This window comes from Pongo abelii, chromosome 10 (assembly GCF_028885655.2).
Source record: "Pongo abelii isolate AG06213 chromosome 10, NHGRI_mPonAbe1-v2.0_pri, whole genome shotgun sequence".
Taxonomy (NCBI): domain Eukaryota; kingdom Metazoa; phylum Chordata; class Mammalia; order Primates; family Hominidae; genus Pongo; species Pongo abelii.
The window spans coordinates 84,119,733-84,147,701 of NC_071995.2; the positions used below are offsets into that span (position 1 = coordinate 84,119,733).

General features: G+C 34.7%; 1 protein-coding gene across 1 annotated transcript in view; it reads right to left on the bottom strand.

Moving 5' to 3' along the window:
* RASSF9 (Ras association domain family member 9) overlaps nt 1-22,016 on the bottom strand; it is a 36,326-nt gene extending 14,310 nt beyond the window's left edge. Inside the window, exon 1 of the mRNA XM_024257155.3 lies at nt 21,645-22,016. Coding sequence (XP_024112923.2) covers nt 21,645-21,691 — 47 coding nt within the window. The 5' untranslated portion in view covers nt 21,692-22,016. The remainder of the gene's footprint in view (nt 1-21,644) is intronic.
* Between the last annotated feature and the right edge of the window lie 5,953 nt (nt 22,017-27,969).

Below are 27,969 nucleotides of genomic sequence, written 5' to 3' on the forward strand. Positions count from 1 at the left end.
CTTACCACTTCTAGGGAATCTAAGAGTAAAATTTATTAAAGCAAACATAACAAGCCAGGGAGACCTACCAATCTCAAGTAGTCTAAAACATATGACAAAAGGTGGCATTCTATTTAACGAAATATGAATAGGACTTTTTTTTTGCTCCTTTTCATCCCATCATCAACCTTTATGCTTGCTATAATTAATTCTACTCAACTGGGCCTCCCTTTGTTAACTCCAGAGCTGGTTCTAAAGAGTAAGATTAATTTTAGTTCATGGAAAGGCTTCCATTCAAAGCCTTGTACATTTTTCTTCTTGATTAAGAAATTGTATTTGAATATATGGCCACTATATATGGGAAATGAGCTATGGGATAAAAAGAAGGTATGTGGATGACATGACATACTTGGAATGGTGGAGACCCATGAACTGATGGTTGTGGTAGGGCTGTGAGTCAGCACAATGGGTTATTGCAATTCTCTTATTTGCCTTCCTTGAAGTTATTTCTGTCCGGGACAGAAGGGACAAACAAAGATCAGAATTAGGAAGGAAGATTTCTAGGCACTCAAACGTTAAGGAAAGAGGTGGTCAAGAAATTATTTGCAGTCTTTACAAGGTGAAAGGGAAACCCCACACACAACTGCAGGAAATGAGAGAGAGAGAAAAAAAAACAAAAACCTCTGGATTAGGGGAGTTACAGGCAAAAAAAAGATAGGTCTAAATAAGTCAGAGACAGCCTTTAAAAAATAGCTTAGCAATAAAATTAAACTGAATATAATATTTCGCTTTTGTTGTCCAGAAGACATTCTGGAATCTAATATGGTCACAAAGTCACCATTATTCATGTGAATTGGTGGCATGCATTATTCTAAACAAAAATATGGTTATTTGTGCTTTCTGATTGCTGAATATAAAGCAATGGTTACTCCTTTGGGTATATACCCAGTAATGGGATTGCTGAGTCTAATGGTATTTTTGAATTTAGGTCTTTGAGGAATTGCCACATTGTCTTCCACAATGACTGAACTAATTTACACTCCTACCAACAGTGTATAAGCATTCCTTTCTCTCCACAACCTTGCCAGCATGTTATTTTTGATTTTTGTTTTTAATAATAGCCATTCTGACTGGAGTGAGATGGTATCTCGTTGTTTCGATTCATATTTCTCTAATGATCAGTGATGTCGAACTTTTTTCATATGATGGTTGGTCGCATGTATATCTTCATTTGAAAAGTACCTGTTCATGTCATTGGCCCACTTTTTTATGGGATTTTTTGTTTTTTTTTTCTTGTAAATTTGTTTAAGTTCCTTATAGAGGCTAGATATAAAAATGCATGTACACACGCATATGTTCATTGCAGCACTATTCACAATAGCAAAGACATGGAATCAACCTAAATGCCCATCAACGGTAGACTGGATAAAGAAAATGTGGTTCATATACACCATGGAATACTATGCAGCTATAAAAGAATGAGATCATTTCCTTACAAGGATATGAATAGAAATGGAGTCCATTATCCTGGGCAAACTAACATAGAAACAGAAAACCAAGTACTCACATGTTCTCACTTATAAGTGGGAGCTAAATGATGAGAACACATGGACATACAGAGGGCAACAACACACACTGGGGCCTTTCAGAGGGTAGACGGTAGGAGGAGGGAGAGGTTCAGGCAAAATAACTAATGGGTACTAGGCTTAATACCTGGGTGAGGGGATAATCTGTATAACAAACCTCCATGACACACATTTACCTATGTAACAAACCTGCACTGGTACTCCTGAACTTAAAAGTTAAAAAAAAAAAAAAAAAAAGCAATGGTTACTAATATTCTACATTTTATCAGTATTTGGCTAAGCTAAGATAGTGTCATAGCCTGATTTTTTTCATGCTGTAGAAGGTAAATAAATGTTTTCAGCCAAAATTTTCTTTCCATAGTGAAATGGGGATTATCTTTCTAATATTTTCTTAAAACATAGTACACATAATTCCCTTCAAAATTTCAGTTAAGTATCAGTACATTTATAATAATATAATCCTCAGTAGACAGAAGCTGATTTTACCCTAATATCATTACACAATTTAAAGTCATAGCATGAAACAAAACCAGAATTAGTACAAAATATTATTCACCTATACGTGTTTGATATTCTGACATATGCAGTATGGAATAATAATACAGAGAAAAAAATTGATTTCTCATCAGAGAATCTGACACAGCAGGAAGCACAGATTTTAATAACTTTTCCATAAAAATTAAACTTTTTATGAAAAATATAAATGACTAAGCCAGTTATGAAAATCCTTTCTAGACAGAACATCTTATGCAAATAAGTTACTGAGTCTTATAGAGAATGAGGTCTAGCCTACTGAAAACCTCAGCAGCTCACTGTATATGGCATTCATATTAAAAACATGCCAGCAAACAAAACTTGGAGATAGAATAACTCAAAGATGCCAAGTTTGGAAATAGAGTTAGGAATGGGAGTTATAAAACAATAAGAAGACAAGATATTATATTTCAGTATATTTATCTCAGGCTCAAATGTATAGAATGTGTAGAAATTCACACTACTTTGAATAAAAGCATGTAATACATTAGATAATAAAGATATGTTTATTTATGAAGAACAATTTACTAAATTAATCCCTGTTCCAGAAATTGTAAATTTGTATTTGAGTTTGCAAACCCAGCTGTATACCAATTATGAAGTTTAAAATGTTTTAAGATGCCAAGAATAATCCATTTAGATGTTAAAGGGTCAAATACAATGTCACAGCTATTTTCACACTAAAAGATCATACTTTTAAATTCAATACTATCTTTTCCCAAGAATCAGTTATTAGAGTGCAACTACAGTTGGTTTACCTAATAAATTAATTTAGCTTTTTTATGACTATGTAAGAGAAAAATATATCTTTTGTATAATATGACTAGTTGTCTTTGTAATTAGAGAAAAGAAGTGATCCAAACCCAAGCAGAAATTTAGAGAGAAAATTGGGTAAGAATAAATGGTTAAATGTACAATTTTTAATAAAAATTTTTATATAAGCAAATTGCATTTATTCTAGGTTACTTTACCTCCAAATACATTGTTCATTTAAATTATGGTATATAAGTTATTATAATTTGTTTCAACATGTATTTGTTAATGGAACTTCAGTTTTAACAAATATGATTCAGTGTTAAGGGTATAAAAGAAATGGAAGATAAAATGATCTTTATATTCAGAAAATTGTCATATAACTGGAAAGAAAAAAATACATGTTTAGAGAAATAAATTTTTAAAATTCAAGACCACACTAAGCATTACTAGAAATCATAAGATATGATTTGTACAAATGTACTATACAATTTCAGAGAAGAAAAACAACAATAAAGTTAAGTAGTCTTTAATAAATAATAAAAAAGACATGGAAGTTGTCCTCAATACCTTTAATTCATTCACAACTTCCATAACCCTTTGTAGAAACAGCTTCAAGAGATTTAATGTGGGATGAAGGTGGTAATTTAGATCTTGTCTGTAAAGGAGACCTATTCAAACTGTGCCTTAACATGATTAATGTGGGCATGGTAGCTGAGGAACAGCTACTTAAAAAATAGTAAGATAACTAAAAAACAGTTGAGGATAGGTAAAAGATACATTGGATAATAATAACTCATATTTATTGTATGCTTAGTAAATGTCAGCAAGTGTTGTAAATGCTTTATGCATATAAATTCACTTTTCATTACAACCATATCAAATAGGTTGTATTATCAAACCCATGTTACAGATTAGAAAACTGAGGCACAAGAGATGAAGTGTTTGTTCAATGCTACCCTTAGCTAATAAGTGGAGTAAAACAAGTTTAGATAAATGAATTAGAATTGAGTCAGACCACTGATGAACTGTCTAGTAAATCTAATATAATAATCAATATGTTTTAGTAAGTTTTTTTCTGAAAACAAAATATAATATTTGAGTTCGATTTGAACCTATTGAGAAAATATGCTTTTTTGGCATAAAAACATAAGACAATATATATTTATCAACTACGTCAATGTATTATCAATATAGAAACTTATCTACAATGCAATATTCAATAATTGATTTTCTTGCAATCCGGTGGCTCATTATACACAGACTCCTAATTTTTTAAAGCAGTTTAAAAAGGAACTATAAAACTGGCCGGACGTGGTGGCTCACGTCTGTAATCCCAGCACTTCGGGATGCCGAGGCGGGCGGATCACGAGGTCAAGAAATCGAGACCATCCTGGCCAACATGGTGAAACCTCGTCTAAATACAAAAATTAGCCGGGCGTGGTGGCGGGCGCCTGTAGTCCCACCTACTCTGGAGGCAGAGGCAGGAGAATGGCATGAACCCGGGAGTTGGAGCTTGCAGTGAGCTGAGATCGCGCCACTGTACTCCAGCCTGGGCGACAGAGCGAGACTCCGTCAAAAAAAAAAAGGAACTGTAAAATTATTTTGTAATTTCTGTGGTGAACACCGGAATAAAATATTGAATTGCAAGTTCAATTCAGAGTTCTAAAAATATTTTTAAAAACTGGATTAAGCAAAGTTTCTTCATGGTATTGTAAACCTCCAAAAAAATATAATGAGTAACTTGGAAGGAATCAAATGCATGCATGTCTGATTACTGGCTTTTTCACATACTAGGCAATTTTTACTGCTTTAAGCATTTTTTTTCTTTTTTTAGAGACAGGGTCTCACTATGTTGCTCAAGCTGGTCCCATACTTAAGTGATCCTCATGCCTCAGCCTCCCAAGATGCTGGGATTACAGGCACGAGCCACAGTGCCTAGCTGCTTTAATCATTCTTGATTATACTACAATGTTTATCATAAAGATTAGCAAAATATGCATTTTAAATAAGAAAATTTAAAATGACCTATTCATTCCTGCACCTGGAGATAATTAGTATTTAATTATTTTCTAATAAAAAGTACCAATATTTAATGAACACTTACTATGTGCTATGCTCTAAGTGCTTTACATGTTCAAACCTATTTAATCCAAAACAATGATGATATACTAAAATTATGCCCATTTTATGGATGACTGAATAAGTACAGACAGATCATTATGCACATCTAAGCTTCAATTTTCTCATCTACATAACACACCCAAATCACAAGTTTGTGATAAATATTAAATTACACAATATATGTGGAGTTCCTAAGCCAATGACTGATAGATAGTTAGCATTTATAATGACTAGTTCCCGGTCTGCTTTAGAAAAACCAAAAGAGAGAAGACAACAATAATGTGGTTACATGAAGACCAGCAGAACGCCAAGTTCATATTTGTAAATAATTAGTACCTTGTCTAGATATTTAAACATACAAAGCTAAAATGTCTCTGCTAGTTTTGGAAATGGAAAATTGAAAAGGATAACTGGTTCAGTTATTTTTCTAGTTTTCTTTAGACTTGTTCATTATTCAATAAATAGGTGATAAGTCAATGTTTTGATGTTCAAATAGATTTGGAAATTATTTGGCTACCACGGTGTTGGCAAACTATAGCCCTTTGATCACATGCAGGCCACCACCAGTTTTTGTATGGTTCATGGGTTAAGAATGTGTTTTACATTTTTACATGATTTTAAAAATCTAAAGGAAAACAACCAGCTTAGACATGAAAAATATATGATTCAAATTTCAGTTTCCATAAAGTTTTATTGAAAACCAGCCATGCTCATTTGTTTACATATTGTATATGGCTGTTTTCATGCTGCAATGATGAAGTTGAGCATCTGACAGAGAGTGATCTTATGTTTCACAAACCTTAAAATATTTACTGTTAGTCCTTTACTGAAAGTTTACCAACCCCTGGATAAACACAGTGAAATAGATTTCTTTACTTTAGGAATTCTGAGGGCATTTAACATGATGATGTTACATCATAAAGCCCCAAGAAAAGGAAAATGATTTCAGTATATAGAATTTTCTAAATGTATTTGACCTTGGCACAACATTTCACAATATTTAAGGTTTACATGAAACATCTATAATGCACAAATTCAACTATTTTTTATCATATAAAATGAAAAATGTCATCTTTTTTCCTCAGAAGCCACCTGTATTTGCTAACAAGAAATTAAATAATATTTCCCTCATGTAAATAATGTATGACTGCATATAATTATATTAAAATGCTGATGGGATCTCTTACATAAAACATTAAAAATTTTTTTCAGGAGTACTCATTGAATGTCAATCTAGGAGACCTTTGAATGTTTTCTTTAAGTTTTAGAGAATTGTTCAATTTATTTCTAGTAAGTTTCAAACCATGATATGTTCCCCCACTTGTTCAGCCTTTAAAAGCTACATTGAGGCCAGGCGCGGTGGCTCATGCCTGTAATCCCAGCACTTTGGGAGGCCGAGGTGGGCAGTTCACGAGGTCAAGAGATCCAGACCATCCTGGCTAACATGGTGAGACCCTGTCTCTACTAAAAATACAAAAATTAGTCAGGCATGGTGGCATGGGCCTGTAGTCCCAGCTACTCGGGAGGCTGAGACAGGAGAATCACTTGAACCCAGGAGGTAGAGGTTGCAGTGAGCCAAGATCTGCCACTGCACTCCAGCCTGGCAACAAAAAAATAAATAAATAAATAATAAATAAATAAATAATAAAAGAAAAAAAAAGCTACATTGACCAATAAATTCTAAGTTTGTTTGGCTATTTTCTACACTTAAAAAATAATCACCTCAGAAAAAAATGAAGGCATTTTAGGTAAAGCAAATATGCTACACATGAAATAGGAAGCTCTGGCCCACAACTAACTGATTAATTTTACCCAGTATGTGGCAAATGTCTTCTGAAGTAACATTTGTTTTTGGATCATAGAGCTGCAATCCTAGGGAGAGATAAACACAGAACTCATAAATAATACAGCTCTTTTCTTAGGTTGCTAAGGAAATTTGAATCACTGTTTTGATAGATAAAGCATGAAATATGGTGCTATGAAAATAGTTTCCTCCAAACACAAACCATTAACATTTTTTAAAAATAGTTTGAAAATTGGAGTCTTTCAGAAAATTAATGACTCTATGAAACCCTAGGACAGTCACCACTTAATAAAAACAAAAGAAAAAATTATCTTGAAAATTAAAATTTGATATATATGTTTGTGTGTATATGAGTGTGTGTGTGTGTTTATTTGTATTTATTAGTTCTGTGCTCTACTAGTGCTACTTTAATTTTCTAAGAAGTAATATTATAAAGCAGTCATGTGGGATAAGAAAAACCCTAGATATTCCATAGTGGCCGGGTAGATATAGAACATAATTCCCATGAACAGGGAAAAGGGAAGAGAATGTGTAAAGAATGTGTATTGGAAACTACTTGGGGTTAAGTAAACTAAGCTCATAGTTCAGATTCCGGAAATTGATTATAATCCAAATGTAAATATTTAACATGTGGTATTTACCAGATGAAATGGTGAGAAAATATCTAATCTTGTTGGAAATTCGAGTGTTCACTTCCCAGTATTACCTGCACCTGGGAGGTGGCTAAAGTGCCCTTACTGATTGGTATTTTGTAAAGGAGTATTTCGCAACAAAAAAATAAGTGCTTATTAAAAGGAAAGTCACCTAGCCTTAATGTTTTGTTTACTGATAACTATTATTTCAGCTATTAGTAAGAGATTTTCTTTTGACAGCCGAATCCATATTGGCTTTGCCTTCTTAGTGGAAGATATTTCCTAATGATAATGATTTTGAGCTTATATTTACCTGCAACCACCTGCTCTTCCCCTCTAAATGTATTCCGAGATAAGCTGGTAAACTTTAAGGGCATAAGTCGTATGCAGGAATTTCAGTTATCCAGTTGGGTAGCTGAAAACATGAGGTGAGCCCCGTTATCCCTGACTTTCATTTTCTGAATATACCCTGTAATGAACTGCAATAAAATAACTTCCAATTGGAAGCTTCATCTGAATAATCAACTATTTACATTAATCACACATAAACTTCTTGAAGAGAAAAAGAAAATTATTAACTTGTAGAAACGAGAGTATATTAGGGCCTGCCATTCTATTTTGTTAAGGAAAAGGAGAGATATTATTCTTGGGAACATTATTGATAAGAGAAAAATACTAATCGTCTATATCAAAAGTATTGTGGCTTTATTTTTCTTCCCTAGGTTTTAAACTCTTTAATATGCTTTGAATTTTACTGTCACCACCTCTTCTAGGACTTTGCTTTATAATTTACCCCTTCGTAAACTCTTTTTATCTTCTACGTTTTTCTCTGTTTCTTTCTACTATCTTGTCACATTAAAAGAACCTTCGCTTGACCACATATTCCCCTCCACCATCTTTCCTTTGCACACCAAATAGCAATCCATCGTTATTCTCTCTAGTACATCACTTTCCAGAAACTCCTCAGCCCACCACAAAATGTCTACCGCCGGCCGGGCGCGGTGGCTCACGCCTGTAATCCCAGCACTTTGGGAGGCCGAGGCGGGCAGATCACGAGGTCAGGAGATCGAGACCATCCTGGCTAACACGGTGAAACCCCGTCTCCACTAAAAACACAAAAAATAGCCGGGCGTGGTGGTGGGCACCTGTAGTCCCAGCTACTCCGGAGGCTGAGGCAGAAGAATGGGGTGAACCCGGGAGGCGGAGCTTGCAGTGAGCTGAGATGAGATCGCGCCACTGCACTCCAGCCTGGGCGACAGAGCGAAACTCCCTCTCAAAAAAAAAAAAAAAAAAAAAGTCTACTGCCTCCACTCATCCTCAGTAGACACATTTCTTCTTAGGGTTATCAGAAATCTGTTAACTGCCACACCCAATAGCCACTTGCAGAACTGATCTGACATATCCTCTTTGTAACATAATGCATTGCCACCTCCTCCTCCCATTCTTGCAGCTCTCCTCTCCTTGACTGTTACGATGCCATTCTCACATGGATCTTCCTTTACTTTTCCAGCTGCTTCTTCCCAGATCCCACATGGACCTTGCTTCTTCCACATAGTCAACAGATGTGGATGTCATGCAAGTTAAGATTAGCATGGCCACAAATACTTGACAGTTCTTCCCATTAAAAGAAGCTCTCTATTTCTTCACCCCTTGAATAGACCTTGGAACTTGCTATGACCAATGGAATGTGGCAAAAACCATGTTTGCATGTTCTGGAGTTCAGGCTTCAAGAAGCCTTGCAGCTTCTGCTTACTTCTTTTTGGAATGCAGTCCTGAGACTGCTGTTTGATGAAAAAGCCTGAGTTCAAAGATTGTATGGAGAGAAAAGAGGCAAACCATCGAAATCAAGTTGCTCTACCTGAACTGAGCCCTCAGCCAATCAGCTGCTCATGAGAGAGCCCAGGTGAAGCCAGCAGAAGAACCAGTCTTGCTGACCCACAGAATTATGGAAAATAATAAATTGTTCTTTCAGCCACTAATTTGGGGAGTGTTTTATTATGCAGTAAGTGATAACTGATACAGTTGGCATCCCCTAGGTTTTCAGCTCTGACTCATTTCTTGTCTCACTATACACATTCTTGTGGGTGACTGCAATAATAGTTGCAGTCTGTAAACCAATTGTATGATGACGGTTCTCAAATCTAACAATTACGACGTTGAGCTCTAGACTTATATTCCCAACTTCTTTTTTTTGCATCTTGATATTTTCATTTTCATAACTTACAGGCACCTCAGATTTGACTCATGAAAACTAATTCACCATACTCTTCTCTAAAATATCAAACTATTCCATTGCCTGAGTTCCCATCCTACTGAATGCAATTATTAATAGTGTTCCCCACCTGTCTACCCAGCTTGAAAACTGAGTTTTCCTAAACTCTTTCCTTTGCCTCTCTCCTCTTACTTTAACAACCAATCACTGTTTGTTTTATCCTTTCTCTTAAATATCCCAAATATCTGCCCTCATATGCATCACCACTACCACAATTCAGACAACTCTGTTTTACTATATAGTACTCAATAAGATATCATATATTCTGTTATTATAAAATCTTTCTCCTTCACATTTGTGCCCCATAATCTTGCCAGACTGTCATTTTTAAACTGCAAATCTATGTTTTTAATTTTTTATTGAAGTCTTTGAATTATTTCTAAGTCCTGGATTTTAAACCTGTCTCTGTCTCTCTTTATCCCACTCTCTATCTCTTGTCTTCTCCTAGGATTCCTTCCATAATCTGACTCCTCTAACTCATAGCCAAGCATTAATTAATATACACATTGAGTTAGCCATTCCTTACTTCTTGCTGATCTCTGACAGATCTAGTATGAGAACAACCCCCTGTTACACATATTACATTATTGATTGCTAGCCTGGAATGGACTGCATCTGCTACGCTTTTATTTTGACTTCAAGCTTTTCCATAACCTGTTGCCTTGTCCTGAAACACTCTTTGATCCTTGCTCCATCTAACTCTTACTCTGCTTTAGGTGTTAAGTGTTGCTTTCAGGAAAGTTCTCTAACCTTGTCTGAATAATCCCACTCCCACAAACCCAAATGGAAATGTGTGCTCATTTATTTATTTATTTATTTATGAGAGGAAGTCTCACTCCGTCGACCAGGCTGGAGTACAGTGGTGCAATCTCGGCTCACTGCAACCTCTACCTCCCAGGTTCAAGTGAGTCTCCTGCCTCAGCCTCCCTGGTAGCTAGGATTACAGGCACGTGCCACTATGCCTGATTAATTTTTGTATGTTTAGTAGAGACAGGGTTTCACCATGTTGATACTTCTACAAAATCTAATGTACACTTAGTAGCAGCACTTTGTACTTTGGATAATGCATCCTTTTCTGCTAGTTTGCCAGTCAAGTCCTGGGCTGTCTCACTTTTTAAGTCTAAATGCCTAATACAGTAGGTATTAAACTTGGGAGTGGGGTAGAGATGAGAAGAGGGAGTTGTAGGGAGATATATAAAGGGAATTTCTCAGTCAATAATCTACATCAAGTGTCTTAAAACTAAGGGCCTCGTGGTTATAACTGCCCCACCACCTGTTTTTATAAATAAAAGTTTTATTGAAACACAGCCACATCAATTTCATTATGTATTGTGTATAGCTGTTTTCATACTACAAGGACAGAGTAGTTGAGAGGGAGTTACTATGACTGGGAAAATATAAAATATTTATTATGTTTTTTACACAAAAAGTTTGACAACTCATGTCCTAGATAATTTGGCTGCCCCAAAAATCTACACTGTATTTATTTAAATAATAAAACATTTATTGAACTTCAATATCTACACAAGTTTTCTCTGTACCATTCTCTAGGAGATAAAAAGGTAAAAATAATGTGATCTTTACACACACACACACACACACCCCCTTACAGTCTAGTGGAAATAGTGGCTATGTTTGAAAGCAATTTCAACCAAAGTTAATGATTAAAGGATCATTAAAAGGGTGACTGCCTTATGTGGCCTGACTGTGATTAATATAAGATTAGTCAGCCTGACAGCCCTGACTGGGAAACCAGTTTGTGTTTTGCCTTGAAAGCCCCACTCCAGGTGCATTGTGCTATTCTGTATTAATCAGTCCCATATGGATGTCAGGAGGGACGAGAGTGGGTTGGATGAAAGGCTGCTTTCACAGTCCCATCTCAGGTGCAGTGTGTCCAAACACCAGGTGTTTACTGGTGGAATATTTAGAAACATTCAAATCACACCTTAATTTTCTTCACTCTTCACCCTGATGTTCTTCCCTCCCCAAGCCTATCTCTGCCATATTTTCTGTTCTTTATGATGACACACATGTATCTCCAGTTACTCAGAACCAAAATCTAGTCACCAATGGTTCTTTTTTCCCATCCTGATACTGGCCCCATGCATTGAATTTTGAATTCCTATAAATTCCGCCTCCATGGTGACTCTTGAATCATTCTTCTCTTTCTATTTAAGAAAGTCCTTTAACTCCACACCTGGCCCACTTGTATTCTTTCTCCATTCCTTCCAATATCTTTTTTTTGTTCTTGTTGTTGAGACAGAGTCTCACTCTGTCGCCCAGGCTGGAGTGCAGTGGCACGATCTGGGCTCACTGCAAGCTCCGCCTCCAGGGTTCACGCCATTCTCCTGCCTCAGCCTCCCGAGTAGCTGGGATTACAGGCACCCACCACCGCGCCCGGCTAATTTTTTGTATTTTTAGTAGAGTCAGGGTTTCACTGTGTTAGCCAGGATGGTCTTGATCTCCTGAACTCGTGATCTGCCTGCCTCGGCCTCCCAAAGTGCCGGGATTACAGGCATGAGCCACCGCGCCCGGCCAATTCCCTCCAATATTTTTAAATATATTTCTTCAAGTTTAATATTTATGTGACATAATGATTATATCATTTTCTTGCTCACAGCCCTTCAATGGTTCCCACCACAATATAAAGAAAAATTAAATTAAATTTAAAAAGTAAAATAATCTGTTTGGCCATTCACAAACTCACTGATACTATTATGCCAAATATTTTACATTTCTTCCTGTTTCTCCTTTACCTACAATATTCTTTTTCCCAACTTTTTATATGCTAATCTTCCCTCTCGTTTAGATTCCAGTATAGACGATGTTTTGTAAAACCCACAGAGGTTGCTTCTCCTTGTCACCTAACATACCACTCTATCTATATCTCGGTCTTGAGCTTCAGGCCCCAATATCTTACTGAATACCTCTACTTTATGTATTTAACTGGCATCTGAAACTTAGCAAGGCTAGAGAAGAATCATTAATTTTCCACACATTCTTCCCAACATCTGCTCTTTGACAAATATCTTCAGAATCATCCCTGTTAAAACCCTCAGAATCATCCCTCATTTTTCATCTTCCCTCACTCAGTACAAATTTAAGTTCTCTTTCTAAACTGTATCAATTTTGTCACCTACATTCCTTCTCTACTATCATTACACTAGTCATCATATTTTGCCTATACTACTGTAAAGTCACTGCAACTAGATTCCCTGCTTTCACTCTTTGTCCTACTATAATTACCTCTCTACATACTAGCCAAGTTGACCTTTCGAAAAATGTAAATAAGATTCTATAATTCCCCTGGTTAACACCTTTCAATGGATTTCCCTTGCATTTAAAGTACAATCAACATCCCTTATGATCTACAAATATCTAAATAATCACACTCCATCTAGGTCCTCAACTACATTCTCTACTCGTAAGCCCCTTAAAAACTGCTCTTCCTTAATGTTTTCCACAGCTCCAAACCATATTCTGTCTCAGTGACTTTATACCTTCTGTTCAACCTGGCTAAAACAGTCTTCTACCACAAGCCTGACATGCCTGATTTCTTTGGTTCATTACAGCCTTAACTAAAAAGCCAACTCTTCCCAGACCGCTCTCCACTACATGAATCTAGTTTTTCATGATAACGGTAATTACTATCTCAAATGTCTAATTCACATATTGTTTTTGCATTGTCTGTCCATCTACCACTGCATTATACATTTGATCAGAGGAAAAACCTTGATTATCTTTCTCACTATTTTATCCTTAGCATCTAGAAAAATATATGGCACATACTACAAGGTAAATAAATATTTATTATTCAACATATGGATTTTATGATGACACTTTAAAATGCTTGTTTTGTATTTCAATTGTTTACGTATGGCTTGTGTGTCTTGTTAATCAGCAAGCTCCTTAAAAACATAATCCATACCTGATTTATCATTAATATGTCACAATATAACTCGATATAAATATATATGTGTGTATGTGTGTGTGTATTTAAGTAGATCACAAGTCTGAAAGCGTGAGATTTGTGATCTACTTAGAACATCATGTATATTTTTTTCTGAGATGATAAAATAGGTTTTCTAGTATCTAATAGCACAACAGTGTGGTTGTAGGCAATAATAATTTAATTGTACATATTAAAATAACTAAAAGATTGTAATCAGATTGTAACACAAGGATAAATATTTGAGGTGGTAGATACCTCATTTACCCTGATGTGATTATTATGCATTGTATGCTTGTATCAAAATATCTCATGTATCACATAAATATATATATACACTTACTATGTGCCCACAAAAATGAAAAATAAAATATTATGAGCATATTCTGTAAAACAATACATTCCACAGTCAACCATTTTACTTAATCTTCTAAATTGTGATTACAGCAAGCTCTCCTAATTAAAAGTAGAACCACAAAAATTGCTTAACATTGTTAAAACAGTAACTTAGTCTATGTCTCATGGCTATTAATTATAGTTCTAGGAAGAAATTCCTTGACTTTCACTGCTGGAAGAACAGGCAGTCAAGGAACAAAGTTGAATACTTTGTGGTCTACCTCTGTAATGTGCGTAGTTTCCTGCACTATTAACAAAGATGAAACCTCAAAATTCTACTATGGCCTTTTAAGTGTTTTTACTAATCATGTATAATTCTTCTCCATATGAGAAGATAGTTATTACATGTCTACCCCATAGAAAGATCCATGGTTTATCAGTAGAATCTCTCTTATCTTCCAGAAAAACACAAGGTCTTATGTGCTGAGCTGAAATAAATATGCTTTTAGGCTTTACTACGGAAGACTGTGTTTTCCTAAAACAAACGCTAGTCTATTGAATGCTAAATTACCACACTTAACCATAATTTCAGAGAATCCAGTGGGATTGAAAAAGATCAGAGTAAATAAGGAGCATTAAGAGTAACTTTAGTTACTTAAAGGTATATGAGGTGGCTACAAAATGTCCCAACCATTGGTTGAGAACAATAAACATGCACCAGAGGGCATATCAATAGGCCTCTCACACAAAGTTTCTACCAATCATACACCATAATTAATGAGCCTGAAAATTTGCTGAAGTTGGACCACTATCTGCATCAATGGAAGTAAAATTTAAAAGACTCATAAAATGATAGAGTTACTCAATTTCAAGATCTGATACACTGACCAATTTAATGTGATTATTAGAATAAACAGAAGTCAACTGCCATTGACTTTCAGCCTGACAATGTTATATAAATACACAAAATTATTTTAAATACTTCTATTGTAATTGTAAAATATTGTTTTCCACCAACTCAACTAAGATTATGGGTTGCCAAACTGACCATATTACTGCCCGTTTCTTGGATTCTTCTCTTTTGATTATCATATGTGAGTCAGTCTTAGCCCTGTGTGATTCAGCCCCCTCCTACATATTTTTCTAAATCTTATTGCATTCCCTTCTCTTGTTCAAGCCTGTCGCCTGTGGGAGTTTAATAAATGCTAGCTAATTATGATGATGCTCATTTTATTTTCCTTTACCTCCATTTACTCCTCTCTTAAATATTTCTACATAGAGTTAATCAACACTTATTGAGCACCTACTCTACAGAGGAATAGCCTTCATCAACTCCAAGAGATTGTACTCCAATTTTCTTAATTATATTGCAAAGATTATGATTTTGTCTACCCTGTCAAAGATAGTTTTCCATGGAAGAGTGATCTTAAAAAAGTTCTTGCATGAACTATTTTACTATAATGCTGTTTTCTCAATTAGGAGTTTAATCTCTTAGGAATGGGGTTTTGTCTTTGCATGTCTGGTACAGTACTAAACACAGTTTACCCATCCTAAAGAAACAAAATTAAAAGGTAGCCACTCAGAACATTCCTATAACTGTGTTGCTAAACTATCTCAAATGAGTAGGAGATATGCTCCACATTCAACAGTGAGGTCTGTGGAACCCATTCAGTCTCACCCACCCAGCTTCACTCATATGCATACCTGGCTGTGTTCTAGGGGGATGAGGGGAGGTAAGAGCGTCCATAGAGAAGAACAAATGACCATGATTCTTGATTTGTTTTTCTACCAAAAGTCTGGTAAAGTTGCATATCATCTATTTATTAGATATGGCCCTTTACCACTTGAAAGCCAGGAGCTGTGCCTAGGAGCAAGGAAGATGAGAGGTCAACCTTGCATTTATGGATTCATTCTTTAAGTTACCCATGTATCCACTTAACATAAATGCACTACTGATCAGCTGTATTTTAAGAGTATATGTTGAATTTCTTTATTCAATCAACAAATATTTTTTGAGCACTTACTCTCTGGCTATCTAGGAAGGAAAAATACAAGTAAGGTCCCTGCTCTGATTGAACCTATACTCAATGATTTTTTTTTAACAGAACGCTTAAATAACTTTATAAAAGCAGGGTGCATTCTAGTCTGAAGATACAAACCTCTGAGTATAATTTTCCTTGTTTGTCAGCAGGTTTAATTTTCATTGCTCATTCTTATACTTGAAATATCTTGTTTATTACTGCCAGTGCTAAACATCTTCCCAAGGCTCTACTCCACTTGCATAAATACTTTGTACTTGTATGATCATTTACATTAGTAATTGCTTTCAATTTTATCCAACAAATACACAAACTTTCTCTAGAAGGTGTAGTACTACAACAGACTCCACAAGAATGGAATCACAATCTATTAAAAATAGTAAAGAATTAGCACTTAAGAAATCAATGTTGTGTTTTGCCAATGTTGTGTTTGGATGTCAAGAAATTAATTAAGCAACCATACATTAAAGTCATTAGAATGCAGAAGTAAGCTGAAATTTTTCCTCTGACATATACATGGTGCAGATATCATGAGGTTTCATTTTAGAAAGCTGATATGTAAGAGGCAAAGAGATTCCTTGTCAAGGACTGGTATTCATATACACCTGCAAGAGGTAAACACATACCCCTACTTCAACCTTATTTCATTTTCAGAACTACTATCAAAAGAATAGAGCCACACATTTGTGAATTATTTAGAGTTATCATTAGATCTCCTGGAACCACATGCCAATAACATAACATCAAAACTTCTTGAGTTATACAGCCAACAAACACATTATCTAAATTAAATTGTTAGACAGCTTCAAACTTTTTAAAACTTTTCTCCAAAAAATTAATTTAAGTACTTCTCGCCTTGACATGTGTCAGGCACTGATACTGTAGATAATACATTTTATGTAGTACAAAGCTGGCTTAGATTTTCTTGAGAAATAATTCAGGTTTAACCTAGAGCTCAATTTCACCCTTGGCACAGCTCTCAGGATATTTTTGTTAGGGATAAAGCATTCCAGTCATTGATCCTAATGAGCTATCCTCTGCCAACTAATAACTACTTAAGTTACCAGGTATAATCAGGGGAAATCACTTTCAGGAACTCCTGAGAATTATGAAGATTTACATACTCAAATATCTGGCACTTCTCCGTACAATTTTGGGTACGTTTTAAATCTTGATTGGAAGGATAAACAAAATAGTGCATAATAATTTCCCACTCTGCAGAATTCACAAATCACCATACTTCTAATTACAGAGAGAAGACATCCTTCTTGTCAGCAACTTTTACCCTAACCACAAAATTTAATTCTTTCCTCTGATGAAGCAATCATTGAATGATTTACTTCTAGTGACAATATGATGTACTTGGCCTTAAGAACTGTTGTCTAAATATGTCCTAATGGATTCAAAAGCAACCTGGAATCCAAATTTTATGTATCAATTATAGAACAATAAAGCTATATTATTTTATGCTAATAAATTCAGGACAAGCAAATTTTTTGGAGTCTTTTAATTTTAGGTTGATATTACAAGTATGTCTGCTATAGCCTGTGGTGGATATTCATATATCAGTACATTTTGTGAAAGCTGAAGGGAACCCTTGAGATGACTTAAGGGAAAATGAAGAGAAAACTAAATAGCACTTCAAAATAATTTTAAGTGCCCTTTAAACTGGATTCAATATTTTTATATTCATTATTTTTTATCTTACAAATCACCTATACAAACTATTCTGATTTCCTATTTTGAAAAATATATTGGACACTATTTCATTATGGCAATGTTATGCTTCTAGCAAGGTTTGGTGAAGGGACCAACCAATTCTCTGTCTCCAAATCTTATTAACTAACACACTAAGAAATCATACCTTACAACCAAGTGTTCCAAAAAAAGCTTTATAATAACATTCTAGTTATCTGAACTTTTACAAAATTTCTGATTGTTATTTAGACACATTAACATTAAAACAATCCTTACCTTGAAAACATAATCTAATATAAAGACAATCACATTCACAAATGGAATCTATGAATGGTAAATAGGTTCATAATCTAAATCCAATTGTTGAATGTCCACATGAATCTCGAATGGATTGGTGTTTCATTATTTACTACTTTAGCTTTTATGTGAGGAACACTGGTTTCCTAGCAACTTTTAGAAAACACTTTCAGAACTTGAACAGCTTACTGAAAAAATATCTAGACTTTCAAACATTTGTATTCTTCATGTTGAACAAAAAGTCTGATAAAGAAGATATGCATCAAGAATCTTTGGAATTCAGTCACAGAATATTCTATTTTTCTGGAATCAAAATAAATAATTCATCTCCTAAAAGCAACAGATTCTCTTAAAACTGAAGTCTTCCAATTAAACATTACTACAATTAGAAAAATTTTAAAGATTAACTCTCATTGTAAACAGAAAGAATTTAGGTTGGTTCCATGTCTTTATATGAAAGTTTGAAATGAAAAGCCTGATTATATTTGGGCATACAAACTTTTTAGGCTTTTTATTTAGGCATCTATTATCTCAAATTTCCTGAATACTATTTCCTAAATTGTTGAACTAAATAATCTTTAAATGTAGAAAAAATATTATCTAGTAGGATCAAATTAGCTTGGTTTCAAAACTGATGTAATTTTGTGTCCATCTGTTTAGGTTTTGAATTATATTAAATATCAACTAACCCTTTAAAAAGTGTTCACTTTTATATAATACCAGCTGGTGTCACATGATGAATAGAGAATAAAATAATTAGTATATTTATGATTTGAGTACAAATTATAATTCAGTTTACAAAACTGAATAAACAATTGTATTGTAGGTCTACCACATGGCAGGCACTGTCCTGGACATGAAAACACAATGGTGTCTAGACAGATATGGCCCCACCTTCTCCAAGCTTTACGGTTTGTATTTTCTAAAATTTTGTATTGCCTCATACTTTGAAGTTTTAATTGCATCCTGTCTGTCTCTAAAACTCTCAACTATCCATTTATTATAAGAACATTTACAGTACTATCTCATGACGTTCAATTTTGGGTGATTAAATATCACTCCAAGAGTGACCAAAAATGAAAAGAGAGGCAGAGAGAATAGCACGCAGAAAAATTCTGTAAGCAGACTTTCTCAAAATGTTATGATCTTTAATCCCCAATGTTCCTTCTAACAGTTCATATATTTTCCTGCTGATAAAGATGCAATTATGCTCAAGTAGTTTTTTGTTATTGTTGCCTGTTATATATCATAAGGCATGTAAATATATTTGTTATCCAAATTCTTACTTTACATTGTACAAGAAATTTTATATGTCTGTATTTGAAGAATATAGTGACTCTGAACAGATAACTGTCTTATCATAAATCACATTTTCCACGAAAGGATAAATCACCCATCATTTAAGAAAAGATATTTTATTTCTGTGCTTTAGAATGTGGTTATTCAAATCATTATGGAAACTGTAAACAAAATGAGTAAACTTAACCTTGTAAGTAATTTTCACTTGTGGTCTCACCTCTGCTAAGGTGAAAAAACAAAACAAAAGACCCTGTATATAGCATTACTAAATACCAAAACAAATATTAATTCTATTTCAATACACTCTATGATCTTTACACTGCTTAATTTGAAACACCCATATTTTTGTGTCCTAGACCACTGCTGTGGTTTAAATCTTTCTTAAGGATTGAAAAATACAAATCTGTAGAGGGAAATACTTTCATCAGAGAAGCTTACGCATATCTTTACTATTGCCACCTTTTCCAAAACACTTGCGTTTATAACAAAGCATCATCTTCAGGAGCCATTCCATTTTCTGAGAAACTTGAAACACTATTAAACTCTCTATTTTTTATCTTTGTTTTCACCTTTTCATAATTTTGCATAGAAAACATTTAAAAAATGTTTGTATACTCACCTCCTCGAAAGAAAGCTAGTTTTATAGGTAGAGTAGATAGTAGAGTGGCAGAACTGATGTAATGAAATTGAAGAATGCACTTCCCTGAGGGAAACTCGGGGTGCATGCAAAGTTTTATTGCCCTGTATTTGGCATACCAATGACAGAAATCTCAAATTGCTAAAGCAAAACCAAAAAACCTCAAACAAACAAACAGAAAGCCCTGACTACAGGGATAGTATGCCAGAAACACAACTTGATTTATGAAACCAGAAAGTTTTCCAGAGTATTTTTATATATTTTGATGACATTTAAACAAATGCCAAAATAATACTACAAAAATAACACTACAAAAATATCATTTAAAAAACAGAATATTTTTATTTTTGGCTTGGGGGAGGCTTTTCTGGAATATTCTAGAATATTTTAAAATACCTTGTCACCATCAAAACACAAATTTTAAATACTCAAACCACTTTATTTTAGTATACAGTTTCATTATCTGTAATTACCATAAATACCATATTTGTGAAATATTGTCAAGTTATTAGAAAATAAAGCTTACTTAGAAACTTTTACAGTATTTATTAAGGCCATTTACTTTCTAAAGGAAATTCTGTCAACTAAATCATGAATACATTTGGAATGAGTTAAAAACAGGATTTTCAAAGTAGACATGTGTGCACAAAATAAAGTATGGAGATTTACTTTAAAGTTGTACTACTCTATATTGTCATGTAGACACTTTAAAATAATTATATCATTTCCTACCATGTAATTGTATCCTTTTAAATCTGCACTGAGCAAATTATGACAAGTACAAACAGGCATGATTGAGAGAAAAGTGGTGGACAAGCCCCTACGCCAAAATAAATATATTTAAAAAAAATATAGCCCATGTCTAAATTTATTCTCAAATTTTTGGCATGAAAAAGTAACATTTGATGTGTAAATAAAATATTTAATAAGACTAAGACAGACATACTGTCCCTAGAAAAATATGTGTGTGTATGTATGTTTTAAGTAACTTATTTATACTATGGGCATTTCAAGCTTGAAATATCAAATCAAATCAAAGTAAAATAGTAATAATAAGGATTAGGGAGGATAGCTGCTTGAATCCTTCTTTAGCGCTTAAAACTACCTAAAATTCTCAAAGATTTTTTGAAGAATCAGTTCAAACAAAGTTTCTCTCCAGAGTGTTTCCACTTTGGGAACATTCCAGGTTTCAGGAATGCCTCACTCTCAGGGGAGCAGAAGCATTGTTTCTGAATTGTATCAGCAGTTTTATTTTTCACCCTACTTAGTGGCTATAAATACTAGTTACATCTTTATCAAAGTTTTATTATTTTTACAATATTCTAAAGTTCTGTTTGAAACAAAATGACACTTTTTATTCTACTACCCTCAAATGCCCAGGGCAACGAAAAGAGAAACTGTTTATGTTGCTGGTTGTGGAACCAGGACTGGTCAAAAGGGGAGAAAGGAGTCAAATGTAATCACTCTTTATTCTCTGCGATCCTTGAGCTGGTCACTCCCATCATCAATACTGGGAGAATATCCTTACCATCTAGGTATTCATACTAGCCTAACTCCTTAGGCTAGGACTTTGTCCCCACAAAGCCTTTTTTTTCAGAATCTAACAACCACAAAACACATACTTTCACAGGTAGGGTCCAGACTACACACACCAGACACACACACACACACACACACACACATACACTCACACGCTTGACTTTACCTGTTTTTATGCCGAGTCTTTAGCAAGTTTCTTCCAAAGGGAGCCATGGTCTGTCGGGCAAACGAATAAACAAATTATCTTAAAGCGATCTGAGGGTGGGGGTGGGGGTATGTGGATTTCCAGGGTGAAGGGAGGAGGGCTGGAAGCTTTCTCTTCTCCTCAGATGTTCCTGGCTTTCAGCTCATTAGCAGCCGGCTGAGAAAGTTGCTGGAAGTTGTGCAACTGCTGCTTAACTTTGAACTGCGGGATTGTTGTGGCTGCTGCACCTTTGGAGACCTGCCCAGCTTCAGCCTCGAAGAAGGCGTTTGGAAGCAGGAAAAGAAAAAAAAAGAAAGAGAGAGAGAGGAAGGGAGGAGGACTGTATTGTGTTCTGTAGTTATTTGCAGACTTAAAGAACTGCCAACCCCACAAGCATGGTAATACCAATGGAATGGGAATTTCACTCGATCTGGAAACCCCCCCTCCCCCGCTTTCCACACCCAACCACACAAGGTGTACTGAACGCACATAAAAGGATTAAAAGTAAATATCCCCCAACTCCTGGTCAGCTCCAGTCTGTGAAAAGTCACCTGATCATGGCAAGCATAAGGGAGAGCTGAGAACTCTCTTTGCCAACTCATTCGACCCCCAGATCCCCTGCCAGGGTGTCAGGACTTTAAAATATATTAGGGAGAGCGAAGCTGGAAACCGGATCAAGGTGGACTCACAGACCCCTTAGGATTGTTAAGTCCCTGAGTTCACGGTCTTAAGAGCTTCTTCCAGGTCCCTCCTCCACACTCTCAAGTTCATCTTGCAAAAGTTGAAGGACCTGAAGAACCACAGGGCTCCAGGGCTGATGCATCACAGTTTGGTCTAGGAACAAGCTGGAGTTTAGTGTTTGACTCCCAAGGCGTTTATGTTGACCCCTGCCCCATCTTTGACATTCATTGGGCCTTTAGAGCCCTGGGAATTTCAGAGGAAAAGCAAACTGCTCCTGCCCCTCAATGAGTAAAGAAGACACACCTAGGGGATCTACTGGAACTCGAAATGTGAAGTGGAAGTCTGAGGGAGGGAGGGCTTCATCTGGTCCCAGGAGAGCTCGAATCCAGAAGCAGGGCAGGGGAATGGAGCTGGGAGAGTTCAGGTGCCTGTGGGAGGCCCAGCGCAGCTCCCACCGGGTACCTGGCACTCATGGGAAAGCACTGTTTAGGGGAAGGGCCAGGAGAGCTTTCTCATGGACGTGTTTTACTGTGATTTTGCCTCTCCTAAAACCACCCCACACCCTCCACCCCGCCAGGCTTCTAATCATGGGCTTCCCAGGCAGATGATGAGGGAGGGAGGGAAAAGAAAGCCAACAAACTTGTGAGTTCCTTCTGAGCCTTGGCAAAGAATATGAATGGCTCATACTTACTTTGGGAGTTTATCCCCTACCCCCAACAACACCAAACGAAAAAATGATCTCAAGGGCTTCCATGATTCTGATACACACTGATTTATGCAGTGCTCAGATAAATCATGTTTTTCATTATTTATTATCATAATCTTTCTCTATTCATCTATATTTCATGTTTCTGTATGTACATATACACGTGTCATATACTATTTTATTATTTATAATATTTTCTTTATAATTTTATATAATAAATCATATATTATATCCATATATGCACCCAAATCATTATGAAGTGAAAAACATTACAATAGCCAATGTTAAAGTTTAGTTACCTTTTTATATCCCTGGGAGTTAGGATAATTAAAAAATACATACCCATCTTAATTTGATATGGTCAGTGATTCCAGAGAAAATCAAGACACCAAAAATAGTAATGACATGTTCTGTGTATATATATGTATATATGTACACATATATACATGTATAAACATCTGTATAAACATCTTCATCTTTGTTAACATAAGTATATATATGTGTGTGTATATATATATGTATCACATGCTGTGTATATATGCACTTCACATGCAACATAAGTTACATAATCTTGGGTGTATTTCTGTTTCCGTTCTTGATTTTGTTTTACTAGCAACTCACAAGAAATGATTTAAACTATTATGGAAGTTTACCTAGTTATTTTAAGTTGTTCAAAATGTAATCCCTTAAGGCTATACTGTTTACTTATTAATATAATTGTTGTTGCAGTCAATTTGCAAATGATTTCACATTTACAAATATCCCTATGTTTTCTTTAGTTTCGGTTCTCCACACTTATTAACATTATTTATATACATATGTGTATTATATTTTTCAATAAAAGAGTTTTAATGGGGAATGAGGAAACAATACTATGTCTTTACTAGCATAATCTTACGTCGAGTTTCAGGTTATCACAAATGAGTTTCATTTAGGTGTCATTAATCCTCACACAAAATGCCCTATTAATATTTTTCGTGACAAGCTCTTTGATATATAAGAATTACACATAAAAGGGTTTGTACACATTAAATACATACCATTTTTATTTGACAATTATACCTTAATAAAGCTGAAAGAGAAAGCACAAAGGGTTAATGTCTCTCAGATAGTAGAAGTGGAATGGAATAAAAAAAACATGAATACTAATCCCTTAATAGAAAAATAAGCAAAAGCAATCTTAAAAGAAAGTAACAAAACCATTGTTTTTTTTAATTTTTAATTTTTTTATTTTTTTGAGTTAGGATCTTCCTGTGTGGCCCAGGCTAGAGTGCAGTGGCTATTCACAGGCACAATTGTTACACACTACAGCCTCAAACTCCTGAACTCAGGAAATCCTTTTGTCTCTCCCATCTAAGTAGCTAGTACTACAGGCATGTTCCACCATGTCCAGTTAAAACCATGTTTTAAAAAATTGACTACAATCAGCAATAATTTGTTGTATATTTTAGAATAATGAATAACAGAAGGGGTACAATTTAAAATGTTTGAAACACAAATAATGAATGCTTGAAGAACTGAAAACTTCATGTACCCTGAGGTGATTATTACACACTGTATGCTTGTATCAAAATATCTCATGTACCCCATAAATATATACACCATATATGTACTAATACTTTTTTTAAGTAACCTTCATTAGTAACTAGGTATTGTATAGTTAAATTGAAACAAGACTTTGTTTTACATCTACCAAATTGACTACTTTTTAAAATGATGATGCTCAATAGTGTTAATATGATGATCATTGTATACTACTCTGCATAAATATTAAAAATTGGCATGTCTTTTTTGAGAAATGAATTTGGCTATGTAGAGCAATAACCTTCAAAATATTCAAACTCTCATTCAAGTTTTTCTCATAAAAACTTTTTGGAAGAAAATAATAAGTTTCAGAAAAAGTCTTATGCTAATTGATATTAATTCTGAGAACTAAGTGAAATAATGCATACCAATTGCTGACATATAGTGTTAACCTAAGTACTATTTTTATTATAGGGTAGAGATGGTTAGGATAAATTATCTCGCACTTGAAAATAAAACAAATGGATGACTGCATGTTATTTCAAAGATATAATGGACCATTGTCTAATAGACCCTTTCAAAGATTCTCTGGAAGAATGCATTTTTTTATTTACTATTTTTTATTAGGCTGAGACTCCGTGAGATCAGATGTTAAATTGTTTTTTTAAAAAAGAGTAAATTTTGTTGTTCAGAAGCAATACAAATTATTTTATCTAGTAGAAAAGATAACACAAAAGTTGTAGTTTTATTGCCTAGAACATCGACCAACTTTACATCTATTTAATTTTCTTTCAGCATTCTGTCTTTAATTCAGTCTATCCATAACAGTCTTTCTCACTCTCTTTTGGACCAGCTTTATAATTCTGCTGGATCCTTCACTAATGAGTTAAGTCCATTTTTGTCACTTGCTCACTACATATTTGTATGAAATTCATGTTTTGGCTTCCTGAAAATTACACCCTGAAAAACTATGAGAATACATTAGTCCTTTTTCTGAATAAATAAGAAGTCTTTATAGAAGAAAGATGGCTACTTATTTATATAATTTCTACTTTTCTTAAAACATAAAATGTGCAAAAAGGTTTTGATGGTACAAAATAGAATGTCCTTTCATTCATTTATGATATGAAGCTCAGCCAAAATAGATAGAAAAGACGTATTCCCTTACAAATAGATTAACATATGAAAAATCAACATTGAAAATGATACATTATACTTGATAAAAGAATGTATATTCTCCGCAATTAAATGAAAATTATTTAATCTTTGGTTGACTTGATATCAAAAGCTAAATGTTGTTAAAACATGTAGTCTGATAGAGACCCAGCCTGTTTCCATATGAAGTCTTATTTGTTTGTTTTGAGACAGTGTCACTCTGTCACCCAAGCTGGAGTGCAGTGACACCAGTCTTGGCTCACTGTAGCCTTGACCTAAAGGACTCAGGTGATTCTTCCACCTCAGCCTCCTGAGTAACTGGAACTATAGACATGCACCACCACACACAGCTATTTTCTGTATTTTTTTGTAGAGATGGGGTTTTGACATGTTGACCAAGCTGGTCTCGAACTCCTGGGATCAAGCGATCCACCTGCCTCAGCCTCGCAATGTGCTGGGATTACAGGTGTGAACCACTGCACTTGACCCATATGAAGAGGTATTAATTTCCTTTCTGACAACCAAATTTCACAATTATTTGGGCTGATCTAATGCATGCAAAGAATGGAGAGCAAAGTCTTTGCACAGCTCCCTGACCGTTTACATCAATGTCTTGATTTTCTTCCTCCTGCAATACGTTATAAAACTAAAGTTTTAAAAATATCACTCTCATTTTCATCTTAAATCCTTTAAAGACTCTTAGAATTCAGCACAAACTCTGTAGGTTATCATTCAAGGCTCTCTATTACATGAGCTTTTCTGACTTTTAGCTTTAGTATACACGACTTCACTAAAAGAGCGGCAGAGTTAAGAGTGTTAAGTTTTGGAGCTGCACAGACAAGGATCCATGTCACAACTCTGTCACTTCCTAGTATAGACCTTGGGTAAATTATTTAACCTTCCGAGACTCCGTTTTCTGATCTGATAAATGGAGAAAATAATAATAATGTAACCTTATTTTCTTATTAAAGTCTAAGAGAATTTTTCTTCTAAAAAACTCTTGTAAAGATGAGCTCTCTTCTTATTGCTAGAAATTTACTTTTCACATTTTAATTATTAAATTGGCTTACTGATATAATTACAATAGGCATCTGTTATAAGAGCCAGTTGTCCCCAGGGCCTTCATAAAAAGAACAGCAGAGCTGAAATTCTTCTGATTACACAGATACTTGACTGTGAGACAATTTATTGCCACTTACACAGCAATTTGTGAGGAAATAACATCCGGGATAGCTTGTTATAATCAGTCAGTTTATCTGATTTACTTAAAACCCCATTCTCAATCAAGCAAATAATAATAAGATAGAACTTCTTTTGTATGGAAAAGACAGAGAAGAACTCAGAAATAATTAGAGCTCGCCAGAGGGTAGGACCATAATTTGAGTGGGAATCTTTGGACAACAGGTTGTGGCAAAAGGGTATTGTGCAAAACAGAGCCGTTTACAACAAAAAGGAAAGCCCCCAAAAGTCAGTAAAAATAAATTCTTAAATTGAATACCAGAGCGACTATAATTATTATTATTATCTATAAGTACCTATCTTCAGGAGTTCTTTCCTGTTTTAAATTTGCTCATGGTAATAGGAAACTGTCTCTAAAAATTGGAATGGATGAGGCTTTTCTCACAAAACCTTTTAATGGATGGTAGGTGTCATGGGTTGTAAATTAACCTCCCTAAGAGGTTTTAAGCATAAAAGATATAACTGTCTTGAATGGATTAGGTATATCTCAGAAGCAGGGATTCCATTTCAAATCTAGGTTTCTATGGTGTCAATGCTCTTTGATTCTCCATAAAAGTTCAGAATGGCACTACTAAGCTTTGTAGTAACTACATATAGTCAGATGGTATAATTAGTCATCCAGCTTCAATAGGTGATTCCATTGAAAATATAATTTAATAAAATAAACTTAATATTTGAGTAGCTGACTGGCTCAGTTTTGGCCAGATACCTGTGTCCTAAATAAAAGGCCAAATTTCCTCACTTAGGAGCTATGACTGTTATTAATGAGTATGTATCTAATGTATCTAATGTGTTAATGAGTATGTATGTAATGTATCCAATAAGATAAATCCATATAAGGCTGGCTACTGGTGGAAATTGCTCTACTTCAAAGAAAGTTTTGAAGGCTATGAAACACAAAATATGCACATAACATAAAATATGTGCATATAAGTATATAAACACCACCAAATATACATTCACCTTCTATGGTAAATGATATAATATTATGTTGTAGTGCTT